Source organism: Mesoplodon bidens (genome assembly GCF_964165515.1).
Source record: "Mesoplodon bidens genome assembly, chromosome: 7".
Lineage (NCBI taxonomy): Eukaryota > Metazoa > Chordata > Mammalia > Artiodactyla > Ziphiidae > Mesoplodon > Mesoplodon bidens.
Window position 1 is genome coordinate 109,818,070 of NC_138164.1, and position 23,770 is coordinate 109,841,839.

General features: G+C 55.7%; 3 protein-coding genes and 1 long non-coding RNA gene across 13 annotated transcripts; 3 read left to right on the plus strand and 1 right to left on the minus strand.

The window, feature by feature from the left end:
- Positions 1 to 1,511: 1,511 nt before the first annotated feature.
- On the plus strand, positions 1,512 to 11,281 carry SNX32 (sorting nexin 32). 8 transcript variants are annotated; one of them, XM_081238685.1, is made up of 13 exons: positions 1,512 to 1,797; positions 7,090 to 7,194; positions 7,545 to 7,655; positions 7,755 to 7,897; positions 8,070 to 8,193; positions 8,353 to 8,457; positions 8,655 to 8,760; positions 8,922 to 8,997; positions 9,229 to 9,268; positions 10,032 to 10,118; positions 10,198 to 10,383; positions 10,459 to 10,544; positions 10,871 to 11,281. In XM_081238685.1, exons 2-13 carry the CDS (start codon positions 7,099 to 7,101, stop codon positions 11,055 to 11,057), a joined length of 1,347 nt encoding a protein of 448 aa, XP_081094811.1. In that variant the 5' UTR covers positions 1,512 to 1,797; positions 7,090 to 7,098; the 3' UTR covers positions 11,058 to 11,281. The 8 variants fall into 8 exon arrangements, with proteins under 8 accessions (XP_081094811.1, XP_081094809.1, XP_081094810.1 ...); XM_081238683.1 differs by lacking the exon at positions 1,512 to 1,797 and adding an exon at positions 1,806 to 1,990; XM_081238684.1 differs by lacking the exon at positions 1,512 to 1,797 and adding an exon at positions 1,806 to 1,990 and having other exon boundaries at positions 7,776 to 7,897.
- A 257-nt stretch (positions 11,282 to 11,538) lies between these two features.
- LOC308619655 lies at positions 11,539 to 12,695 on the plus strand. Its single transcript, XR_014016213.1, has 2 exons — positions 11,539 to 12,190; positions 12,251 to 12,695. It is a non-coding gene; the product is annotated as an uncharacterized lncRNA (long non-coding RNA).
- Positions 12,377 to 15,960, minus strand: CFL1 (cofilin 1). Its single transcript, XM_081238691.1, has 4 exons — positions 15,823 to 15,960; positions 13,623 to 13,930; positions 13,267 to 13,343; positions 12,377 to 13,044 (listed from the first exon to the last, which is right to left on the minus strand). Exons 1-4 carry the CDS (start codon positions 15,823 to 15,825, stop codon positions 12,932 to 12,934), a joined length of 501 nt encoding a protein of 166 aa, XP_081094817.1. The 5' UTR covers positions 15,826 to 15,960; the 3' UTR covers positions 12,377 to 12,931.
- Positions 15,961 to 18,125: 2,165 nt separating this feature from the next.
- Positions 18,126 to 23,750, plus strand: MUS81 (MUS81 structure-specific endonuclease subunit). 3 transcript variants are annotated; one of them, XM_081239804.1, is made up of 16 exons: positions 18,126 to 18,525; positions 18,619 to 18,748; positions 18,992 to 19,074; positions 19,620 to 19,718; positions 19,834 to 19,902; positions 20,063 to 20,148; positions 20,475 to 20,615; positions 20,791 to 20,886; positions 20,973 to 21,094; positions 21,188 to 21,285; positions 21,780 to 21,896; positions 21,991 to 22,086; positions 22,268 to 22,396; positions 22,473 to 22,576; positions 23,391 to 23,474; positions 23,566 to 23,750. In XM_081239804.1, exons 1-16 carry the CDS (start codon positions 18,391 to 18,393, stop codon positions 23,630 to 23,632), a joined length of 1,656 nt encoding a protein of 551 aa, XP_081095930.1. In that variant the 5' UTR covers positions 18,126 to 18,390; the 3' UTR covers positions 23,633 to 23,750. The 3 variants fall into 3 exon arrangements, with proteins under 3 accessions (XP_081095930.1, XP_081095931.1, XP_081095932.1); XM_081239805.1 differs by having other exon boundaries at positions 18,619 to 18,745; XM_081239806.1 differs by lacking the exon at positions 20,475 to 20,615.
- The last annotated feature ends 20 nt before the right edge of the window (positions 23,751 to 23,770 follow it).

Sequence of the window (23,770 nt, forward strand, 5' to 3'; positions counted from 1 at the left end):
CCCTTATCTGCTTCTCTTTCCTTCTTTACCTTAAATCCTTCATCTGCCTCATTCACTGGTACCTTTGTCTATAATCTTTCTCTTCCATAGAAACAGATTCATCAGTATTATCATTCACTTCATCCAAGACATCCTCCTCAACCTCCACCCCTTCCTCAATCTCTTCATTGTTCTCCTCTACCTTTTCAAAAGGAATGTCCATCTCAGCATCAGTAATTTCTATCAATCTTTCATCACCAGTAACTTCCACCACTCTTTCAATTTTCTCTTCATTTATGCTCCCCATTCTTTTTTTTTTTTTTTTTTTTGCGGTACTCGGGCCTCTCACTGCTGTGGCCTCTCCCGCTGCGGAGCACAGGCTCTGGATGCGCAGGCTCAGCGGCCATGGCTCACGGGCCCAGCCGCTCCGCAGCATGTGGGATCCTCCCGGACCAGGGCACGAACCCGTGTCCCCTGCATCGGCAGGCGGACTCCCAACCACTGCGCCACCAGGGAAGTCCTATGATCCCCATTCTTGAATCCTCCAATTTCTCTCCACTAGTCCCCAGTTTCTCTCCCCTGGATCCCTGCCTTTCCCCGCTGAACACCAGCTTCTCTCCACTCGACCGCAGCTTCTCTCCGCTCGACCTCAGTTTCTCTCCACCTGACCTCAGCTTCTCTCCACTCGACCTCAGCTTCTCTCCACCTGACCTCAGCTTCTCTCCACTTAACCTCAGCTCCTCTCCACTTAACCTCAGCTCCTCCGCATTCTGCCCTAGTTCGTACCCTCTGGATCTCGAGTCCTCTCCACTGGTTCCCACTCCAGTAAACTTCTACCTCTCTTTAAACCCAGATCCCCCCCTAGACCCCGCTGTAGTCCCTGCATTCTCAGATTCAGCCTCTATTTCGTGTCTGACTTCTTGCTTTCCCCACACCTCCTTGGAGTTGTCTTTCCGCAAACCCGCGGAAGCCTGTAATACACTTGCTACACTGCGCACTCGTTTTACATCCATCCTTTCCTGACTCCGGCCTGACTTTCCTCTCAAGACTGCCTTTTCCACATCTTCTAGTCTCCGGTCCTCAGACTCAAGCTTCGGGTCCCACATCCTAGGCTTTTGCGTGTTTCTACCCAGGAGCTCCATTCTCTTCCCGATCACGATGAGCCCGTTCCAGGGCATCCACAATTTTTCTCGCATAGTCTGCGCCCCTCTACTTCCAGGCTCCAGTTGCGACCGCCCGCGGGTCCGCGCCTGGCCTCGGGCGCCCTGGCCGCGGGCCCTGTCGCGCCCCCTCGCCACCTTTTGCGGCTTACCCAGCCACTCCCTCTTGTCCCAGAGCGGATGTCCAAACGGAACCCCTTTCTCCAAAGACATTAGCCCTTGTCCTTGTCCCTAGTCCGCCACCCAGGGCCGGCTCCCCATTCCCCGCACCCACCCCACCCTCCCACCCAGCCCTCTGGCCTGCCGCCCCGCCCACCGCCTGGAGGGCGCGAGACTAGGGTAGTGCGCACGCGCAGGCCGCGCCAGGCCTTTAGAAGGCGCGGCCCAGAGGGGCGGCGGGCGGGAGTCAGCCAGCCTGGGGCGTGGGCTGACGCGACACTAGACCTCTGCGATCCTAGAGCCCCCCCCTAACCCCACGATTCCATCCCCCACGCTGTCGGCTGTTCCCGGCCCTCTCAGTTCCGCGCTGCCCCTTAAAAGCTGGGGCCCGGCAAGGAACGACAGGCGTTGCAGCCAATGGCGTCCCGCACGGTAAACCTGCTACCCAATCAAAAGGCGCGGCTGCGAGGGAACGGCGTGGAACCACGCCCGGCTCCAGGTGACTCCTTGGCAGGGAGGGGAGAGTGCCTCAGTCAGCTGATAGGATCCCCACTGGGTCCGTTCCTTGGGGCGATTTACCGGGGACCAACCCACGGGAGCGCGCGGGCAGTGACCCGCCGCGGGATTCTTGTGTGCTGTAGTCGAGAACGAGAGTGATGGAGGTGCATCTAGAGGCTGGGAAGGAGAGCAAGGTACAGAAAAGATGCAAACACCCTCCCAACCTTCACCTCACTCCATGATACCCAGTGATGCACAATCAGGGAATGGTGTGTGTGTGTGTGTGTGTGTGTGTGTGTGTGTGTGTGTGTTCGTGCCCACGCATGAGGTAGAGAAAGGCGAGACCTGAGCAAGGGGGTGGGGCGCTTCTGTGGCATCAGCATGGGGGCTGGTGAGGAAAGGAGGCAGGGTTTACCGTGGCCCCGACAGATGGAAAAGGACCCGTCGCTCTTACTCATCCCCTCCCCAGGACCGACTCATGCTGGTCTGATGGGGAAGAAGAAGGAAAGATGTTAGGGATTGAGAAGGGGCTGGAGTACCCTCCTCCTTTCCCAAGGTGGGGGAATACTGTTCAGCACTAATGGCTTCACTTGTGTATCTATGTTCATGTAATCATGAGACCATTCATTCTTTCCTCTTGACTTCATTCAACAAATAGTTTCTGAGCATCCTTGTGCCAAGGATGGTTAGGGGTGGGGCATACAGAGGTGCACACTTTTAGGGGTAGGAGGAATGTGCCTAGTGGGCTGTGACTGAGGATAAGGATGGAGCAGCTGTGGTCCATCTTTGAAGTACCATCTCCCTCAAGAAGTTACCAAGCAGGAAGGAGACAGGGGACTTGGGGGCCTGTTGCACCAATGAACCAGATTTTGGGGGTGGGGGGCAGTTGGAGAGAGGAAGAGCCTGCCATGGGGGTGTCGGAGAAGCCAAGAAGTGAGGAATGGGGATCAGTGGAATTTGAAGAAGTGAGAGGGGTGAGAGACCAAAGTATGGAACAGAAAGCATCTATTTCAGTGTTTATCTATGTTCATATTCATGGTTAAATTAGTTAACACAGGGACTTCCCTGATGGTCCAGTGGTTAAGACTTTGCCTTCCAATGCAGGGGGTGCAGGTTTGATCCCTGGTGGGGGAGCTAAGATCCCACATGCGTTGTGGTCAAAAAACCAAAACATAAAGCAGAAGCAATAAAGACTTTCAAAATGGTCCACATCAAAAAAAATCTTTAAAAAAGTTAGTTAATATATATAAAATGCTTAGAGCAATGCCTGGCATATAGGTAAAGCAAATATAAGTGTTAGCTATTATATTACTATTACTGTTACCAGTAATAGTGGATGCTATGTGTTCTGAGGATATACTGGGCTGTCAAACTGATGGGTGCACCCCTAACCTTTGTAGATGCCAGACTCTTCGAAAATCTGTTATTAGACCATGTCCTCCAGAGTAATCATTGCCTTCTTCAAAATTCTCCTATAAATACAGAGAAATGAAAAGAGTAATAAATGAATATGTAAGTAAAAATATAACAGAGAAAATGAAATAACATAATATACTTGACTAATCTAACAGAAATCAAGAAAGAAAGAATAAAGCAACTATACTCCAATAAAAATTAATTTTAAAAAAAAGAAAGAAAGAATAAAGGAGCAAAAAACAGATGACATGAAGAGAAAACAAAAAGTAAGATGGCAGGTTTATAGCCTACTATATCAGTAATTACAATAATGATGAATGGAACAAAAACTACAGTTAAAAAACAAACATCTGGGCTTCCCTGGTGGTGCAGTGGTTAAGAATATGCCTGCCAATGCAGGAGACACAAGTTCGAGCCCTGATCCGGGAGGATCCCACATGCCGTGGAGCAACTAAGCCTGTGTACCACGACTACTGATCCTGCGCTCTAGAACCCGCAAGCCACAAGTACAGAGCCCAAGTGCCACAAATACTGAAACCTGCGCGCCTAGAGCCTGTGCTCCGCAACAAGAGAAACCACGACAATGAGAAGCCCGCACACAGCAACGAAGAGTAGCCCCCACTCACCGCAACTAGAGAAAGCCTGCGTGCAGCAACAAAGACCTAACACAGCCATAAATAAATGAATAAATAAATAAATAAGTTTATTTTTTAAAAATCTTCACATTTGATTTTTAAGAAACAATTCTGGGGCTTCCCTGGTGGCACAGTGGTTGAGAGTCCATTTGCCGATGCGGGGGACATGGGTTCGTGCCCCGGTCCGGGAAGATACCACATGCCGCGGAGCAGCTAGGCCCATGAGCCATGGCCACTGATCCTGCGCGTCCGGAGCCTGTGCTCCGCAATGGGAGAGGCCACAACAGTGAGAGGCCCATGTAACGCAAAAAAAAAAAAACCCCAATTCTGTTAAAAGTGACATACTTTTTAAGGACACAGAAATATTGAAAAACTGATGAAATATGTACACTATGAACACACTAACCAAAAGAAAGCTGGTGTGGCTTTATCAATTTCAGACTGGAAGACAAGAAAGAAGTATTACTAAAAATAAAGAGGAACATTGTATAATGATTAAAGAGTCAATTCAACAGGAAAACACTCCTCAATTTTATGCACCTAATAACAGTTTCAAAATATGCAAAATAAAAAATTACATGTGCCACAGAGCAGCTAAGCCCGTGTGCCACAACTACTGAGCCTGCACTGTAGAGTCCACGAACTACAACTACTGAGGCCTGCGCACCGCAACGAAGAGTAGCCCCCGCTCGCCACAACCAGAGGAAAACCGCACACAGCAACCAAGACACAATGCCGCAAAAAATAAACAAATAAATAAATTTATATATATATATAAAATTACTGAGAAAAATTAAAGAAGACCTAAATCATTGGAAAGATATTCCATGTTCATGGATTGGAAGATTCAGTATTGTAAAAACATCTGTGCTTCTCAATTTGATCTATAGATTCAGTGTAATTTCAATCAAATCCCAGAAAGTTCTTTGGGGGTAGAAATTAACAAGCTGATTCTAAAATTTATTTGGAAATGCAAAGGACCTACAATAGCCAAATGATCTTGAAAAAGAACAAAGTTAATTCTACCTGATTTCAACGTTGCCTGTCAACTACAGTAATCGAGAGAGTGTGATATTATCAAAAGTATAGATATATAGATCAGTGGAACAGAATAGAGAATACAGAACTGATCACACTTATGAGGTCAATTGATTTTCTACCAAAACAAATCAATAGTGAAAAAATAGTGTTTTTAAACAAATAGTGGTAAAATCACTGGCTATTTATAGGGCAAAAATGAATCACAACCCATACCTTACACTGCATACAAAATGAATTAAATGGATCATAGACCTAAAACTGTTAATTTCTAGAAGAAAAAAATAGGAGAATATCTTCATGACCTTGGGGTAGGAGTGCTTCTTCAAGAGTACACAAACCACAAAAGAAAAGATTGATATGTTGAGCTTGTAAAATTATAAGCCATTAAGAGAGTGAAAAGGCAACCCATAGAGTAGGAGATATTGGCAAAACATATAACTGACAAAGGGCTTGTCTCTAGGATATTTAAAGAGTTCCTACAAATCAGTAAGAGAAAGATGATCTGATTTTTAAAAGGTGGCAGGGAGGAGCAAAAGACTTGAATAGGCACTTTACAAAAGAAGATATCTGAATGTCTAATAGGTACATGAAATGGTGTTCAATATCATTTCTCACCAGGGAATACAAGTTAAAGCCACTATGCACTATTTTTTTTTAAAGATGTATTTATTTATTTGGTGGCTCTGGTCTTAGTTGTGGCACGTGGGATCTTCGTTGCCGTGTGCAGGATCTTTGTTGTGGCATGTGGGATCTTTTTTCTTTAGTTGCAGCATGTGGGATCTTTTAGTTGTGGCATGCGGGATCTAGTTCCCCAACCAGGGATTGAACCCGGGCGCCTTGCATTGGGAGCATGGAGTCTTAACCACTGGACCACCAGGGAAGTCCCCACAATGCAGTATTACTGTACCTCCACCAGTAAGGCTAAAATTAAAAGGACTAACAGTTCTAAGTATTGGCAAGGATGTGGTGCAACTGGAACTTTCATTCAATGCTGGAGGGAGTGTGAATTAGTACAGTCACCTTGGAAAACTGTTTGGCAGTATTTATGAAAGCGTTTTAAACACATGCCTACCCTCTGACGAAGCCATTCTCGACAAAGCCATTCTCATTCCCAACAGAAATGAGTACTTAGGTCCCTCAAAAGATATATGCAAGAATGTTCATGGCAGCTTTATTCATAATAGCCCCAAACTTGAAATAATCCAAATGACCACCAACAGTAGAATGGATAAACTACGATACGGTCATATGATGGAACACTACACAGCAATGATAAGGAAACACTGCACTCAATGACATAGATGGGTCTCACTAAAGAACATGGACACAAAATAGTATATACTGTGTAACTGCATTGATACGAGGCTCAAGGCCAGGTAAAATTAATCTATGGTGCTAGAAGTCTAAGAGTGGTCCCACAGTGTCCCAAATAAGTGCTAGAGCCTGTGAGAAGAGAGAGGGAGGCCTCTGGGTGTGAGAGGTGGGCAGGTGTCAGTTTATACACTGGTGAGTAGTACTTGAAGGGAGAGTGGCTTCTGAGCCTCTACCTCTCTCCCTAGTACCTCTTGGCACAATGGTGTGGACATAGCAGGTGTTCACTAAATGCTTGTTGAGATAGCTCAGTGTAAGAATGAACTAGTAACTTGGTGCCTCAGGGATCTTTTCACTTAGAGAAAAAGTACAAGTGCTTGGCCTCCAAGTCAGTGCCTCTTGGCACCAAACGTAGTGAATGGAATGGTCTCAGGAGCCCCTCAAAAGGGGTGGGACCGTCTTATCCAGCTCACTTTACACCTGGTGAAAGGTACCTGAGGTAACCAGCTGAGAAGGGGTGGGCAGGTAACTGAGGAAGTGCATGGGGTTTGGAACCGAGAAACTCTGTTCAAATCTGGCCCTGCCACTTTGCACCTGTGTGATCTCCGCCAAGTTATTTCACCTCTCTGGTGGTCGCAGCTTCCAGGCCTATAAAACAGGGAGAGTTCTGCCTACTTCAGAGGATGGCAGGGTGGGAAAGTGTCATTGTGAATCCCTGAGCAGTGACTTATCAGGATCCCTCGGGAGGTGGGGGGGGAACAGCCGGCGACCCCAGGGCGTGGTGGAAGTAATGCTGCTGAGGTGGTCTCTGCAGGAGGACCAGAAGCCTGCGGCGAGGATGGGCGGGGGGGCCGTTGTCAGTCATGTCAGGGACCTCCCTTCCCCCACAGCCCTCCTCCATGTCCGCGGACCTGCAGGGAGACAGCTCCTTACAGGTGGAGATCTCTGATGCCGTCAGCGAGCGGGACAAGGTGAAATTCACTGTTCAAACCAAGGTGAGGCTACGCCGGAGCAGGGGGGGTTCAGATGCCTGCTTCAGGAGCCCGGCGCGCAGATGTCCGCGAAGCCTCTGGGCACCGCTCCTCAGCCTGGCTCTTGGCCCCTGGCCCTCTGAGAAAGAGGGCATCCTGTCTAGTCTCGTACAGCCTTTGCCTGCCTAAGGCCCCAAGTCCTACCATCCCCTGCCCACCCTCCTGAGGGTAGTCATGGACGCGTGAGCCCCAACTTGGGCCTCCCCTGGGATGTGGGATTGGGGAGGCCCAGAAGTGGGTGCCCACGAAGCTTGGTGGGTGTAGGGTTTGGGCAGGGGAGGGAAGACACCTCAGCTAGGCTCCCCGGCTTCCAGAGCTGCGTCCCTCACTTCGCCCGGCCCGAGTTCTCAGTCGTGCGACATCACGAGGAGTTCATCTGGCTACACAATGCCTACGTGGAAAACGCCGAGTACGCCGGTCTCATTGTGAGGAGGGGCCTGCCTGGGCACCTGGGGGAGGCCGGGAGGCTGGGCCCGGCTTCGGGGTGCGGGTGACGGCCTTCTCAATGACGAGAGGACTTCCAGCTCTGTCCCTCCTTGGAGCAGATCCCCCCAGCCCCTCCAAGGCCAGACTTTGAGGCTTCAAGGGAAAAACTGCAGAAGTTGGGCGAGGGAGACAGCTCTATCACGCGGGAAGAATTTGCCAAAATGAAGGAGGAGCTGGAAGCGTGAGTGCCGCCTCCCCTTCCTGTCTGTGACAAAGCCCCAGGGTTTCTCCCCTGACTGTCCCCTGTGGGTGTTTAGGACCCTGCTCCTCGCTCCAGGGCTGCTGAGGGGGAAGGGGGCAGGAGTGGGGAAGGAGCCAGGGAGGGCCCGCGAGCTGCCTGCCGTCCTCTGCAGGGAGTATCTGGCCATCTTTAAGAAGACAGTTGCGATGCATGAAGTCTTTCTGCAGCGCCTGGCGGCCCACCCCACCCTGCGTCGAGACCACAACTTCTTTGTCTTTTTGGAATACAGCCAGGATGTGAGCTGGGCCACAGAGCTGGGGTCCCCCCTGGGGGTGGGGGGCAAGGCTCTAAGTGGGCTCAGGCCTCTGTCTCATCAGCTCGGCGAGTGGTATATGCCCGGGGTGGGAGGTGCAAATGCCCACCCTGACGTCGCACCCTCCCCATGTGTGCCTCAGCTGAGTGTCCGAGGAAAGAACAGGAAGGAGCTCCTTGGGGGGTTTCTGAGGAATATTGTGAAGTCTGCAGATGAAGCCCTCATCACTGGCATGTCAGGGCTCAAGGTGACTTGGGGAGCCCCCTCTCTGGATTCAACCCAGGGCCTCAAGTCCCCAGCAAGGATTGAGACCCTGGGTCCCTGTGGGAGGGAAGCCACTGATGGGGCCCTGCCTAGAGGGAGATTGTGCCACGCCCGGGAGCCCAAGGCTGCGCTGCTGCTCCTGGTGACTCGGTGTGAGTGGGTCCTGTCTGGCTCCCTTAGGAGGTGGATGACTTCTTCGAGCATGAGAGGACCTTCCTGCTGGAGTACCACACCCGCATCCGGGACGCTTGCCTTCGGGCAGACCGAGTCATGCACTCTCACAAGTGTACGCAGGGCCCCAGGGGCCCTGGATTCTCCCCAGTGGCCCTACTTCCCAGGGGAGAGGAGAGAGCAGGAATGCCTTGTGTCTGTCCATGGCCACAAACACCAGGGGTGGGGCTTGACGTGCAGACCAAGGGGCTCTGATAGACGGCTCTTCCCCAACAGGCGTGGCAGATGATTATATCCCTATCTCAGCTGCACTGAGCAGTCTGGGAACACAGGAAGTCAACCAGCTAAAGACGTGAGGACTCCCTCTTGCCCCTCTGCCCTCTTTCTTTGCCTGTAATACTGTGTCTGTCCATGAGGGGTCACTCCGTGGAAGCCTACCATCAGCTCTAGTGGGAGATGCAGAAGCTCCTCTTGGGCTTTGGGAGAGAAAGAGAGGGAGGGTTCCCCAAGGGGGACCTAAGGGCAGGGAAGCTTTAAGCAACCCCTAAGGCCCCTGCCCTAACTCCTCCCCACTGCCTCCTAGGAGCTTCCTCAAATTGGCAGAGCTCTTCGAACGATTAAGGGTGAGTACTGCCTCCGTGTCGAAAGGCCACCCAGTGATCCTTTGCAGGGAAGAGAGTGTCCTGGGAGAGGGGAAAGCTCCAGGGTCATTTTGGAATGTTCAGTGATAACTTGGGCTCAGTGAGGCCCTGGACTCACTCTGCAGACTAGTTTAATAAGAGATGGAGTGGAGACAGGGATCCAGCCTCAAGTGTGGGTGTGTGGTGATGGGGGAGGAGGTGGGAAGTGGGCTTGGCGAGGCACTTACAAGGATGTGCCATGTGCCTCTGGCAGACTGTTCTGTGCTGCCAGCAGCCTGCCCCAGACACGCTCTTCCTGAACTCCTCTCCAAGAAAGTCACTGGAGTGTGCCAGTATTCCTAAAATGTCCGTTGGACCCCATCTCTTCCCTGCTTAGGGCCCTTCAGTGACCCCATCCATCCTAGAAACTACCCAAGACACAAAGCCCAAAGTCCCTAGCTTGCATCTTAAGCCTGTTGTGATCTGGCCCACTGCTGCCCAAGTGCCCCACTGAACTTATGGTTCCCTGAAAACATAGCAGGCTTGCACACCTGCAAAGCCTTTGGCTGTTGTCTAAGCCCTACTCGACCCCCAAGATCCAGATCAGATGACACCTCCTCTGTGAAGCCTTCCCTGGCCTGCTCCCCTGAACCTCCGGGCTTGACATAGCATGGGTATCAAGTGACCCTACTTGGTATTTAGATAAACAGCAGCACCCCCAGTCCTTAGCTGCACCCCCCCACCAGCCTCCACTTTCCTGATTCAGAAACTGGAGGGCCGAGTGGCTTCTGACGAGGACCTGAAGCTGTCGGACATGCTGAGGTACTACGTGCGCGACTCACAGGCAGCCAAGGTGAGAGGTGGCCCCAGAGCAGACCTCAGGGCTGGAGCCACCAGGGAGGGCGGGCAGGCAGGCAAGGGCCGTGGGCCAGGGATCCTGTGCCCCTGCCGGCCCCAGGACCTGCTGTACCGGCGGCTGCGGGCGCTGGCGGACTATGAGAACGCCAATAAGGCACTGGACAAGGCGCGCACCAGGAACCGGGAGGTGCGGAGCGCCGAGAGCCACCAGCAGCTGTGCTGCCAGCGCTTTGAACGCCTCTCCGACTCAGCCAAGCAGGGTAAGCGCCACGGCCCTGGAGGCCCTGCCGCTGCACTGCTGACTCTGCCGCAGTGCCCACTCCTCTCTCCTCCAGAGCTCGTGGACTTCAGATGCCGTCGCGTCTCCTCCTTCCGCAAGAACCTCATCGAGTTGGCGGAGCTGGAGCTCAAGCACGCTAAGGTGAGCCCCCCAGCCTCACCGAGCCTTCTTGCTGCTTTCCTGGCCTCCCACCCCTGGGCCTCTAGGCTCTTATCAAGTGTCTTGGTGCATGGGGGGCGCGGTGGAGCTGGGTGGGGAGGTCAGGCTGCCAGGAGCAGCCCCAGCTGTTCAGGGCCACAGTTCCCCATCTTGGATCAGGACCATTCCCTTCTGTCATTGGTAGTGAGGCCTCAATAAATGGTGGCTGTTATTGCTGAGGACAGGGATGGGGACAGAGGAGCTATCCAAGGTGGGGTAACAGAGGGGGTAGCAGCAGATGGGAGCCATCAAGAATCTCTCTTCTGCAGGCCAGCACCCTGCTTCTCCGGAACACCCTTGTCACTCTCAAAGGGGAACCTTAGAGCCACCAGAGTCCCCCCCCCCCACACCTCCCACTCTGATAAGATGCCTCCTTCCCCACCCCAGGAGCCACTCACCATGCCCCGTGACTTCTCGGGGCAAGGCCTACCCCTACCCCAAGGTGCCAGGCCCTGAAAGATAGGGCAGCATGGGCACCACACTTGGCCACAGGTATGCAGAGCCTTAACCTGGGGAAACCCAGGGGCCCTGACCTCCCTCCCCAGAGGCTATGGGGCAGCTTCAACCCACCTCTGGCCCCAGAGTTCATTTGTCTCCAGCTTGTTCACAAATAAAAAGCCTGATTCTGTAGCAAGGAGGCTTGCCTGTCCTGACTTCCCATTTGGAGAGCCCACCAAGTACATCCTCTATCGGGGCACCATGGTAGAGACCAGATCCTGGGGGGACATGGGGGGGACACCCCTGCAGTGTCTTCAGCCACTTTTCAGAGTTCCAATAGTGCTCTCTGTGGGAAGGTACAAGACCCAGAACTTGGAATCCAGGAGCAGTCTTCAAGGCGTGCCACCACCCCCATCAACCCTGGCAGACCACACATAAGAGGAATTATAAATCCTCTACCCCCATTTCCTAACCAGTAAAATGGAACTACTCCTCCCTGCCTCCCTACCAGATACTGGCAAGCTCCAAGGAACTAAGGAACCAGTTAACTCCAGGCGGCTTTTTTAAGTTGATTGGGGGGGGCGGGCAGGGTATAAATCCTCCATCACCACCACCCCTAGGGCAATACTTCCACCTTTACCTGCGGGGCAGGTGAAAACCCAAAGCATAGGCTGGAAAGAGCCCACAGCAATGCCAGCAAGAAGTGTGGGGCTCCAGCCAACACCCTCTTGGTTAAACACAGGAAGATGGAGCCCAAGACACCTGGGTCTGAAGTCCTGGACTCCACCTGGCTGGCCCCGCCTCAGATCTCAGCCACATCTGCAGGCCAAAGACTCAACCTGGCTTCTGACTCACAGCAGCCACTGGACCCAGCCCTCATAAATGAGTCAGCCATCCAGGAGAGAGGGCAGAGCAGAGACCAAATACTGAAGGTGGAGAAAAAGCTCAGGAAGCAACCAGTGACTTGCAGTCTCGGGGCCTGCATCTGGGCAAGACTGCACAGGGAATCAGAGAATGGGCCTCACTGTCCTGCTGCCCACCTGGGTCAAGGCAACAGAAGAAACCAGTTCAGGGATTAAGCTCCTCTATTCAAGGAACCCCTGCAGCCAGTAGCAGACACACCCTGGCTCAGCTACCTTCCAAACAGCCAGGTTGGTGCCAACTATGACAACAGGATATAGAGGGAACTGTCAGAAAGGAGGCTCAGCTAGTCACTGGGGCCAAATGAGGGTGTGTGGGGCTGGCTGGAGGAAGGTTTAGGGAAGAGATGCTGCTCATTCTCCTGGGCTACCCACCCCCGCACCAAGGTCCCCTGGGCCCCAACCTCAAAACAAACATCCCATTAGTGAGCCTTTTTATTGTTGTGGTTTTTTTTTGTTTTTTTGTTTTTAATTGAGGGTCCCTTACTGGTCCTGCTTCCATAAGTGGCTGTGACCAGGGGCAAGGGGGAGGGGAACCAGGCGGCGCAGGGAGGGGTCATCTCCACAACATTCCATTTATACACAGAACTAAACAGACAAGCACAGAGTCACTATTGTGGTTAGAAGTTGGCAGCATGGGAAAAGGGAGGAACAAGGGGGGAACTGGGGTGTCGTTAAAAAAAATACAGGTCCCCCCCAAACAGGGGTTCCTGGGGGGAACTTGGTCTGTTTCAACCCAAGAGGAATCAAAAGATCAAAAGCGGTTTGGGAAGGCCAGAACCGTCAGGGATGGAGGGAGGAGGAGGAAGGTCCAGGGGGTGGGGGGGCTGTTTGGCAACTGGGGTGAAGGGACTGCCCTCCCCCTGCTGGGATCCCCCCAGCCCCTCCGGTCTGGCAGGAAGGGGGCAGCCTGCAACCCCCACGGGCAGGTCTGGGGCTGCCAGATGCTCCAGGCAGGGGGCTGGAGGGGGCTCACAAAGGCTTGCCCTCCAGAGAGATGACGGCGCTGCCCCCCAGCTTCTCTGCCAGGGTGCAGCGGTCCTTGACCTCCTCGTAGCAATTTGCTTGCAATTCATGCTTGATCCCTGTGGAGGAGAAGGGGGAGCGTCTGTGAGGGGGAGCACTGGGGCGGGGGTGGGGGCGCTGCGGCTGGGAAGGAGCCAGTAGAACAGATGGCGGGATAAGGCTACATCCAGCAGGCAGTGAATAGGAGACAGAGAGGGCTCTCCTCCACCATGCCGTCCACCCCACCCTGCAGCCAAGGCCTGAATGCAAGGGCATACGGCACCACCAACGCTGGCCCTTACCCGTCAGCTTCTTCTTGATGGCGTCCTTGGAGCTGGCATAGATCATTTTGCTCTTAAGGGGTGCACACTCAGGAGCCCTGGAGGGAAACAGAATCAGAGAACTTGCCGCAAAGCCCCCTCCTCCAAGTCTAGCAAGTGCCCTGAAGCGATACAGCACTTCCAGAAACCCCTGGGCTGGCCCCTAACATTCAAGCTTTTATCAAGTTCCTCACTGACAGGCATTTTATTACAACACCCTCCCCTGAAACGCGCACCTCTGGGTTAACAAGGAGCCACAGACCTTCCTGTCCTGGGAAAGGGGGGCGGGGCAGAGCTACGGCAGGTGACAGGAAAAGGTGCCTGCACGAGCAGCTCACCAGAAGATGAACACCAGGTCCTCCTTCTTGCTCTCCTTGGTCTCATAGGTTGCGTCGTAGAGGGCGTAGCGGCAGTCCTTGTCTGGCAGCATCTTGACAAAGGTGGCGTAGGGGTCGTCCACAGTCTGGCCCACGTCACCCACCAGGATCTCCTTGCCCTCCTCCAGGATGATGTTCTTCTTGTCTTCGCTCAGGCAGAAGAGCACCGCCTTCTTGCGCTTCTTCACCTCCTCCGGTGTCGACGACTTACGCACCTTCATGTCGTTGAACACTTTGATGACCCCATCAGAGACAGCCACGCCAGAGGCCTAGAGGACGAGCCACACGCACCTCATAAGGAACAAGTTTCTGGGACGTGCCCTTAAGTCCCTCCTTTGCTTTCTTAGGAAATCTGTCTAGATGTCAACAAATATAGTCCTCAGCCCCAAGAGATCATTAATCCCCTTCCCAAGACAAGTATCACTATTTTCCCACCCAAGTCACTGTCAAAGGATCAGATGTGACATAACCCCAGAAAAGCCGCCATAGAAGAGACCTCTGATCACATAATTCAACACCATTCCTCCCCACCCCAACATCCTGCAGGCTAGATTAAAAACCTGTGAAAAGCAGTCTTGGCCAAGATGTGAGCCCAGAATTAAAAGAACCTACAGACGCACGGTACTCAGTCTCAGCTTTTGCATAGTGCTGACTCAGAACTTCACAGAGAGTAGAAGGGGACCCAAACAACCAGGTCATAATCATCTCTGAGAGAACCAGGACCCACAACGCTAGAGGGGTCACCAACGGTGCTCAACAGTTCTAGCAAGCCCATCAGAACTGTTCAACGCAGTTATCACACAAGGTATCCCTTTCTCTGCTGGAGTCTTCCTAAACCAAAGCAGGAACAACAAATCCCTAATTACGGCCCTACCCGACAACTCCCTGTTCTCCGGAAAAAAATGCAGGCCCCAAAGGTCGCTGGTAGAAGTTAGCAGCCCAAACTCAAGGGCCCACGGTCCATAAGAGCTCTTTAAACTTCTATTCTGGGTCGTGTTGGGGGCCACCCTAGCCAGGAATGGGAGTGAGACTGTCCACGGTGAAATCTGCCCCCGCTCCCGGAACTGCAGAGGAAGCCGGCCACGTGATTGAGCCGCTTCCGGAGTAGGCGGGGAAAGGAGATCGGCTAGACTCAGCCCCCTCCCCGAAAAAAACCCGTACCTAGAGGAAGCAGCACCTCCAGGGCCTCAACCCTAAGGAAGCGACCTTACCGACAAGCTTACCGGCCCCCTGCGCTGCGGGCCTGGACAAATTACCCAACCTTCGGCTCTCACAGCCCTCGGGCCGAACACAGGGGACGGGGTGGTATCCGGGCGGTGCCCGCCTGGGTCACTTCCCTAAACTCGGCCCCACCCTCAGGCCCCATCCGGGAAAGCCGACAGCCCCGCTGGTCCACGGCTTCGGGCCCAGCAGCCAGGCCTGACCGTGTGCGCACGCGCCGGCCGACAGCGCCGTTCCAGCCTCCGCCGGGTGTACTCTGCGAACCCAGCTCGCCTTGTGGGCTCGCTAGCTCCCGAGCACGGCCGTGATCTCCGCGCTGTCCACTCTGTGCTGCGCGGTGCAAGTCTCTAATCCCAGGCGCCTGCGCCCGGACCCGGACAGCCCCGCATCCCCGCTAGCCGCGCCGCCCCCGCCCCTTGCGAGCATCCCTGCCACCTGCTCTCGAGACAGACCCGCCAGAGAGGGAGGGTGACGCGGAGACAGGAACAGCCCCTGGGTGGGGCGCGCGCGCCGAGACCGCTCGCGCGCTTTTCCTTCACCGCCCCCGGGCCAGGTTTGGATGCCGCGTGCTCCCGTCGAGCGCGCCCCCGTGAACCGACTCTCTTCGGCCCCGCCGCGGCGCGCGACACCGGCTGCTCAGCGAGGGACGGGCGCGCGCCCTGGACCCCTCCCCCACGGCCCTTGTCCGCGCGGGCGCAACAGCGGGGTGGGGGAGGGGAAGGGAGTCCAGGGGGCGCGCGAGCGACGTCCAAGCCGGCCCTCACCGGCGCCCGCGGGCGCGCACGCGCGTCCCGGCGCCGCCCGCCCCTCAGCACGAGACCCTCATCCCGCCCGGGGAGCTGGGGGAGGGGATGCCGACGTCGCTCCCCCGTTCCCTTTAGCGCGCGCAGATGATCGACTCGCAGCCGCCTCCCCTCCGGCGCCGTGGCCTGCCGCTCACCATGTTTCCGGAAGAGAAAAGGAGATAGCAAGGAGAGCCAGAAAAGACAAGAGCCGCTGCAGCTGCTGCCGGGATCCGACTGAACGCGGCCTCTCCCGGCCCCTTCCGTTTAGTACGAGCCGCACAATGAGGGGCGGGGCGGGCTTCCGGCGCTCCCCCCGCGGGCCGACGGGAAATGAAGTCCGAGGGTCCTGCGCCGTCTTCGGGCTCGCTGGGTAACCGAGTCTTTTTCACCTGACGGCCTCCCGGCTCCACGTTGCATACTGGGAAATGTAGTTCAAAACAGCCGAGAGAGGCGGGGCTATGGCACGGAGAGCGCACCCGTTGGTCGAATTTCCCAGGAAACGCTCGGAGCTGAGCGAAGGCCTCGGTGTTGGGTAATATGACCTGAAAATGAGCCCCGACTTCGCGGCTCTCTAACTCGGAGGGAAACGGGTTTTCCTAAGATCCATCTTGGCACTATCTGGATCCTTTGGTCTGAAAATTTTCAGTGAGTTAGTATATTGATTTTCCGAATTGAAGCACCTATTCATTGGCCTGGAATCCAGTCCTAGAGCAAGGAGAATCGCTAGTATAAGGCACCTTCTATCCGATAATCATTCGTTAAGCATCCTCCATGTGTAAAGCCACTCTTGTCTACTGAGAAAAGGCCATATGCAACGTCAATAAAATAAGAGAAAAAAACACAAGGGAAAGGCTACAAGGAAATCTTTGAAAATAGAGATTTGTACTTGTTTTTAGGGTGTTTGGCAAAATCATGAGGTAATAAAGGGAGGACAGGGGTTTGTGCATTCAATTCAAGGATTATGTGCCTTTTACTAAACAGTGAAAAGCGGAAATAGATATTAAACCAAACTTGAGTCTCATTCTCATATGCCTGTAACCAGGCATATGGTTAATTAGTACCCGCAGAAATTGAGACAGAAGCTCTGTGGGAGCATAACCTTCAAAAAAAGAAACTGGGGTGGGGGACTCCGGGAAGATTCCTTTGGCCTCGAACAAAGGCCATGCGCTCTTACTCTGCAGGAGGAGAAGAAAGGGTCGCAAACAAGAGAATTGGGGGTGTTGATCCCATATGCAGAATAAAGGGTGTAAAAGAAGAGGCAGAACCCTGGTCTTCAGGACCCGGGGAGCGACTCCCGAGAGTGGGGTACGTCGCAGAGCATGCCGGGGGTTGTAGTCGGGGACCTTCCGCCGCATCGCCCACCAACGGAGCTCCCGGGAGCCTCAGGTGGGGGCCACAGCTCAACCACCTCCCGCAAGCGGCCCTGCCTGGAGAGGAGGCTGGCTCCACCTTTTTTGAGCTTCGGAGTTTCCTAGAGCAACGACGAGGGGGAGGGAGACTTCGCAGTTACCCTGGAGACGCGCTCTCGCCCGCCCCTAGCTGCGGGATGCCCTAGATGTCCTTATTAGGACATGAGGCTAGAGGGGGCGAGGCCAAACCGAACGCCCGCTGGAGGCTCCTTATAAGGCAGCGTCGGGCGGGAGGCGGGAGTGTGGAGCAGGCTCGGGGGTGAGGGATCGAGGCGGGGCGGAGTTTGAAGGGGCGGGCCTGGAAGCTCTGGCGCCCGCCTCTCCGCTCCAGTAAGGCCTCAGATCCGCACCTCGCCACTTCCGGTGTAGCAGATGAGGGCTGCTCTAATTTGCTGGCGACTCTCGTGCTCAACTGGGACCCCTCTGCATAGTTCCCATCTTAACCTCCCTGAGGGTCCCCCACCTCCAATGAGTCTCAAAAACGATGAAGTGTTTTCCCCTTGTCCGGGCTTCTTACTCCCAGGTTGCTACCCCGAATCCAACAACGTGCCCACTTCAGCCCCTCCCACATATCCCGATGTCCAGTACCTCCTATTTGTTCCCTCTCTACTTGTCCTCTGCCCCCCTCTCCCCGTCCTGCAAGCTTTGGCCTTCCCTGCGTGTCCCCGACTTCGCGCCCCTCCCCCATGGAGGCCCCAGCTCGGGATCACCATTTCTTCGGAGGGTCTTTCAGCTGCACTCGCGTTACCTTTGTATCCTCATTCCCTGTACCCATTCCTAATGTCCCTCCGACAAAACTACCTGCAACCCATTTGTTCCCCCATCCCCCCGGACTCTTCATCAGCCCAGTCTCTACACCGTCCTCCGCTAGAGCGAGCCTGAAACTGACAGCCTTAGATTACTCGGTATGCACCGCCCCAACCAGACCTCCCAGCCACAGGGCGGCGCTGTCCACCTTCCTCTCTCCTGCACAAAGAGGACCCCCACCCCCACCCCCGCTCTCGAATCTGGGTTGGGAGGAAGGGGCGGGTCAAGGCCTGGGGCGGGCGGGGCGCGTCCGAAAGGCCCGTCCTGTCCCGGGGCGGCGGGAAGGCGAAAGGCGATAGAGACTGTGCTTGGCACCGACCACTTAGAGTAGCACAGGGGCGGGGAGGGCAGCAGAAATCAGTCCTCTGGTTAGTTCCCCGCATGGGACCACGTGATTAGAGAGGTCCCGCCCTCCTCCGCCGGAACCAGGTGTTCGAATCCCGTCTCCAGAACTAGCGGCATTTCAGTCCTGCCGGCGTGAGGGCTGGGGCTCACGCCCAGGGGATCATGGCAGCGCCGGTTCGCCTGGGCCGGAAACGACCGCTGCCCATTTGCGCCAACCCGCTCTTCGTACGGTGGCTGACCGAGTGGCGGGACGAGGCAGCCAGCAGAGGGCGCCGCACGCAATTCGTGTTTCAGAAGGTGGGTTCTGGCCGGGCCTGATGGGAGACAGGTGCTGGCCGGGCAAGACAGCCAGGTCCACCCTGACCCGGTACTGTACCCCTACCCCGCCAGGCACTGCGCTCCCTACGGCGGTACCCACTGCCCCTGCACAGCGGCAAGGAAGCTAAGATCCTACAGCACTTCGGAGATGGGCTCTGCCGGATGCTGGACCGGCGGCTGCAGCAGCACAAGGCATCAAGTGGTGCGCGCTGGGAGCAGGGGTCGGTGGTCCCCTGAGCCTCCCCCAGATGCAGCCTCTGTAACCACCTGGGATACTTTGGCTTCAAGCTCCCTACTCCTGTCCAAATTGCTGTTTGACGTCGGGCTAGTGGCTGACTTTTTCAGAACCTCACCGCTCTCACCAACCACTTGAGCTGGCCGCGTCCCAGACCATCCTACCTGCTGGATTCCAGGGTCCAGGGTTGACTCTCTTCTACTCCCGCAGGTGACCATGCCCCATGTTCACCACCTGGAGCGAAGAGTCCAGCCCGGGAAAGGCCTGCCAAAGTCCAGGATCCTTACATGCCAGTGAGGAGAGGGCAGGGGGAGTAGAAGGGAAAGCGGGAGCACCAGGAGTAAGATTTTCTGGCTTGGGGGACTTAGCTGGGCTGGGTCCACATCCCACCAGTGACACCTGGCTCTGGGCAAATGACTTATTCTGTCTGATGCTTAGTTTTCTTATCTGTAGGTGTAGATAGTTACAATAGAGTCAATTGAGAGAATTCCACGATCAAGCTATTTAGGGGGCCAAGCCCAGTAAGTTATGGAATTTGCTGTTGAGTCTTCTCGTCTTACTTTCTCTGTCCTGTGCTAGAACTGAGGCTGGGCCAGGCCGATTACACCCCTACCCCACCCCCCATCCCCTGAAACTGTCTACTGTCTCATCGCAAGTTTGCAGGAGATCATACTATCACGTGGCCCATTTTACAGATACAGAAGCTAGAGAGGCAGCTGAGTAATTTGCTCAGGGCCATTTAGTCTGCTGAGATAGAACCTGAACCTCAGCCTTGCCAGGGATTCCGTCTGCAACAGCTGGCTGGCTTTTGGCTTCAAAGGCCCCCTGTACCTTTCAGGGTCCAACCCAGCTCAAAGCAGGAGGCTCTGGCAAGTATTGGCCAGCTCGGCACTCGGGAGCTCGAGCAGTACTGCTGCTGCTGTACCGGGAACACCTGGTGAGCGTCTGACCAAATCGGGAGTCCGGGGAACTGAGGCCACGGGCCTGCGGCTCCTGGGGCAGGCTGCTCGGGCACTGAACCTAAGTTGGTTACATTTCTGCCTTGGTTACAGAATTCTAGCGGCCATGGCTTCCTAACCAAGGAGGAGCTGCTGCAGAGGTGTGCCCAGAAGGCTCCAAGGGTGAGCACTGAGAGGGGGAAGGAGGGAGCCAAGTGGCTCTGGATCTGACCCTGAGCCCACCACAGGCTGCCCTTCTTGGGAGCAAGCAGCGGGGTGGGGCAAGGGAGTGGGCAGGTGGTAGCCCTGGGAGCTCTCTAAGGGTCTCCTCCCCTACGAACAGGTGGCCCCTGGAAGTGCTCGGCCCTGGCCAGCCCTCCGCTCCCTCCTCCACAGGAACCTGGTCCTCAGGACTCAGCAGCCAGCTAGGTGGGGAGAACGACGTGAGGTGCAGGAGGCAGGGCGGGGGAGCAGGCGTGCCGTGCTGAGGTGGCCCTGCAGTCTGACGTGTACTTGCTGACCTGAGGAGTGGCCCTGGGCAGGTCCAGGGCAGGTCCAGGGGCCCTGGGCAGGTCCAGAGGCAGCTGATCTGAGGGGCGAGAACATGGCTAGCAGGAGGGGGGTTGGGCAGCCACTGGCCTTGTTTGTGAAGGGTTGCCAAGGCTGGTGAGACCAGCCTAGCTGGGGGCAGGCAGGGGAGCCCGCCAAGTATGAGTGAAGAAGGGAGATCTGTGTTCTCCTTTTCCACCCACCAGGTACTCACTGACCCCAGAGGGTCTGGAGCTGGCCCAGAAGCTGGCTGAGTCGGAGGGCCTGAGCTTGCTGAGTGTGGGCAGCGGGCCAGAGGAGCCCCCTGGGGAGGAGCCTGCGGTGCCAGGAGCGGCCTCAGCTGAGCTGTGAGGAGGGGGAGGGGGGAGAACAGGGGAGCGGGAGTCGTCCCCAAAATGAGGCCAGGACCCCACCCTGTCTCCATCAGTTCCAGCTGAGCTGTGGCTGCCCCACCTCGTAGGGGTGAGAGGAGCAGCAGCCCCGGCCTTGCACACGCCGACTCCCACCCCTTCTCCCCGGTAGTGGCGCCAGCGAAGGGAACGTCCAGCAGCCACCGCTGGAGCTGGGGCCTGGAGAGTACAGGGTGCTGTTGTGCGTGGACGTTGGCGAGACCAAGGGGTGAGTGAGGTGGGGGGAGGTGAGGGAGAGGACGTGGCGAGGGCCCTGGCCTGCCGTGCCTCAGGCCTCCCACCATGCAACTCCAGGGCGGGACCCAGGCCAGAGCTGCTCCGAGAGCTGCAGCGGCTGCACGTGACCCACACGGTGCGCAAGCTGCACGTCGGGGACTTCGTGTGGGTGGCCCAAGAGACCAGTCCCAGGGACCCGGGTAAGGGGTGTGGATGGGCAGGTGGGGGTCAGAGGCAGGGCCTGGTGGGTAAGCGGACGTGAGCCAACGGGACCCTTCTTGGCCTCTCGGCAGCACGACCTGGAGAACTAGTCCTGGACCACATCGTGGAGCGAAAGCGGCTGGATGACCTGTGCAGCAGCATCATCGACGGCCGCTTCCGGGAGCAAAAGGTTCCTTCACTGGCCTCACCACCCTCCCTGCCCCGGGCCCGCTTGGGCACTTCTGGGTGGTTTCCAGGCAGAGCTCCCACACCTCCAGCCACACCCCCTCTAGAGCTGCTCCAGGGCAGCCCTGAGATCAGACCCCCCTCGGGCCCCTCCAGCCCCTGCAGTCCGGAGTAAACAAGGCTCACCCCTCAAGGAGTGGAACCGCAGCAGCTGTGTGTCAGTGCTGGCTGCTAGGCTGACCCCATAGGCCACGTATAGGCCAAGGGAAGCTTGAAGAATGGGCATCGCTCAGACGGTGGCAGGGCTTTCTGTGCAAGAGTAGCAGCGTGAGCAAAGGTGTGGAGGCCACTCTGAGGCAGGTGGAGGAGCTAGGGAGGATGAGGAGGTGACCTGGTGGGACCGAGGTCTCGTGACAATTTTGAGGGTGACTTGATGGACACCTAGCATATGAGCATCCAGGTCTTGACCCACCTCACCCTCCCCAACTGCCTGCCCAGTTCCGGCTGAAGCGCTGCGGCCTGGGGCATCGAGTATACCTGGTGGAAGAGTATGGCTCAGTGCGTAACCTCAGCCTTCCCGAGGGCACGCTGCTGCAGGCTGTCACCAACACTCAGGTGAGCCGGGAGGGCAGGGCCAGGCTGGCAGGGACCCTGTGGTCTACGGCTCCACTCAGGAGCCACTCTCCTTCCCTTGGATCCTCTTTTCCAGGTCATCGATGGCTTCTTTGTGAAACGCACAGCAGATATTAAGGAGTCAGCAGCCTACCTGGCCCTGTTGACAAGGGGCCTGCAGAGACTCTACCAGGTGAGCAGGTGCATCTGTCCAGCACTGGCCCCTTACTTGGGTCCCATGTTCCCTCAAGGAAGGCGAGGTGAGTGAGATCCCTGTTTCTCAGGCTGGCCCACTGAGGCCTGGGATGGGGCAAGGCCTGGCTGGGGGCTGTCCCCTAGAGCTCTGGCCTGGCCTCAGTTCCCTCTTTCCTCAGGGCCACACCCTCTACAGTCGCCCCTGGGGAACCCCAGGGGACCCTGAATCAAGGGCTGGGCCCTCCCCAAACCCTCTCTGCTCACTCCTCACCTTCAACGACTTCAACGCGGGAGCCATCAAGAACAAGGTACTGCCTCTGCCCAGCCCCTCCTTACAAGGTCCAGCCCTGGGCTGCTCCTCATATGGTCCTCCCCTGACCCCAGGCCCAGTCTGTGCGGGAGGTGTTTGCCAGGCAGCTGATGCAGGTGCACAGAGTGAGCGGGGAGAAGGCGGCAGCCCTGGTGGATCAGTACAGCACCCCTGCCAGGTAGGCCGCCACAGAGCCCCTGTCCTCTGCCCCTGCCCACCCTGCGTGGATGTCAACTCAGCCAGTGCCTTGCGGGTGGTCTGGCTCTGTGAGGGCTGGACAGACCCAGCTGATACCTGAGCAGTTCACGGAGGTCCAGTGGTGAGGAAGACAGAGCCAGCCAAGACCAGACAGAATCTCAGGCATTGGGAGGAGGGAGAGAGAGACATTCTACAGTAAGTCCCCTACATACGAACAAGTTCCGTTCCGAGAGCACGTTCATAAGTCCGATTTGTTTGTAAGTCTAACAAAGTTAGCCTAGATACCCAACTAACACAGTCAGCTGTATACCGCTGCTTTTACGCTTGCTTCTGGACATCCGGGCTTGAAATAAAGATACTGTACTACTGTGCTCTATACAATACTGTAAAGCACATGGAAGCACAACCACCTGTAAAGGATGCACGTGAGTGAGCATGTACACCAGATGTGTGAACTAACTTACGTGATTGGACACGCGAACATATGTTCATATGGAGGGGACTTCCTGTATCTGGTGCAGCAGAGAAGGCTTCCTGGAGGAGTGGGTGGGCCATGAAGACTGGGCCAAGAACAGCCATACTTGGGAAACATTTTCAGGAGCATGAAAGGAGGATGAGCAGGATGGAGCAGGGCCTTGAATGCCAGGTTCAGGAAGTGCGGCCATGGTCCTGACTCTAACCCATGCCAGCCTCTTCGGCCCATCTTCTGTGACACTGGCCTGAGCCACTCAGGATGGGCCAGCAGTCAGCCATTGCCAAAACTTAGAAACTCATACTCCCCACCCCACCCTCAGCCTACTGGCTGCCTATGATGCCTGTGCCACGCCGAAGGAAAAGGAAATGCTGCTGAGCACCATCAAGTGTGGACCACTGCAGAGGTGAGGGCAGGAGACAGAACCTGGAGAGAGTAGGTGGGGTGCGGTTACCCTCACCCAGGCCTGACCCTTACTTGCCTTTCTCTTTGTGCAGGAATCTGGGGCCTGCTCTGAGCAGGACCTTGTCACAGCTTTACTGCAGCCATGGCTCCCTGACCTGAGCTATGCCACAAGACAGACCCCCGCCCCCATCTTCCCAGGCTACGCAGCCTTTTAACCGGAATCTTTGGGCTACAATAAAAATCTTAAGTGTTTGCAGCTTTATGTGTTAGGAGGGGATGCCAGGCCCCAGGGGTCTT

Excerpts from the sequence above, each read along its gene's own strand:
- SNX32 (XM_081238683.1), top strand. The coding sequence starts at position 1,955 with ATGGAGGTGCATCTAGAGGCTGGGAAGGAGAGCAAG. Across the intron at positions 1,991-7,089 it reads AGGCTGGGAAGGAGAGCAAG|CCCTCCTCCATGTCCGCGGA; the intron begins GTACAGAAAAGA and ends CTTCCCCCACAG. Across the intron at positions 9,269-10,031 it reads AGCTCTTCGAACGATTAAGG|AAACTGGAGGGCCGAGTGGC; the intron begins GTGAGTACTGCC and ends TTCCTGATTCAG.
- CFL1 (XM_081238691.1), bottom strand. Across the intron at positions 13,344-13,622 it reads GACCTGGTGTTCATCTTCTG|GGCTCCTGAGTGTGCACCCC; the intron begins GTGAGCTGCTCG and ends GTTTCCCTCCAG. Across the intron at positions 13,045-13,266 it reads CATCAAGAAGAAGCTGACGG|GGATCAAGCATGAATTGCAA; the intron begins GTAAGGGCCAGC and ends TCTCCTCCACAG.
- MUS81 (XM_081239804.1), top strand. The coding sequence starts at position 18,391 with ATGGCAGCGCCGGTTCGCCTGGGCCGGAAACGACCGCTGCCCATTTGC. Across the intron at positions 20,887-20,972 it reads GACGTTGGCGAGACCAAGGG|GGCGGGACCCAGGCCAGAGC; the intron begins GTGAGTGAGGTG and ends ATGCAACTCCAG. Across the intron at positions 22,087-22,267 it reads GCCTGCAGAGACTCTACCAG|GGCCACACCCTCTACAGTCG; the intron begins GTGAGCAGGTGC and ends CTCTTTCCTCAG.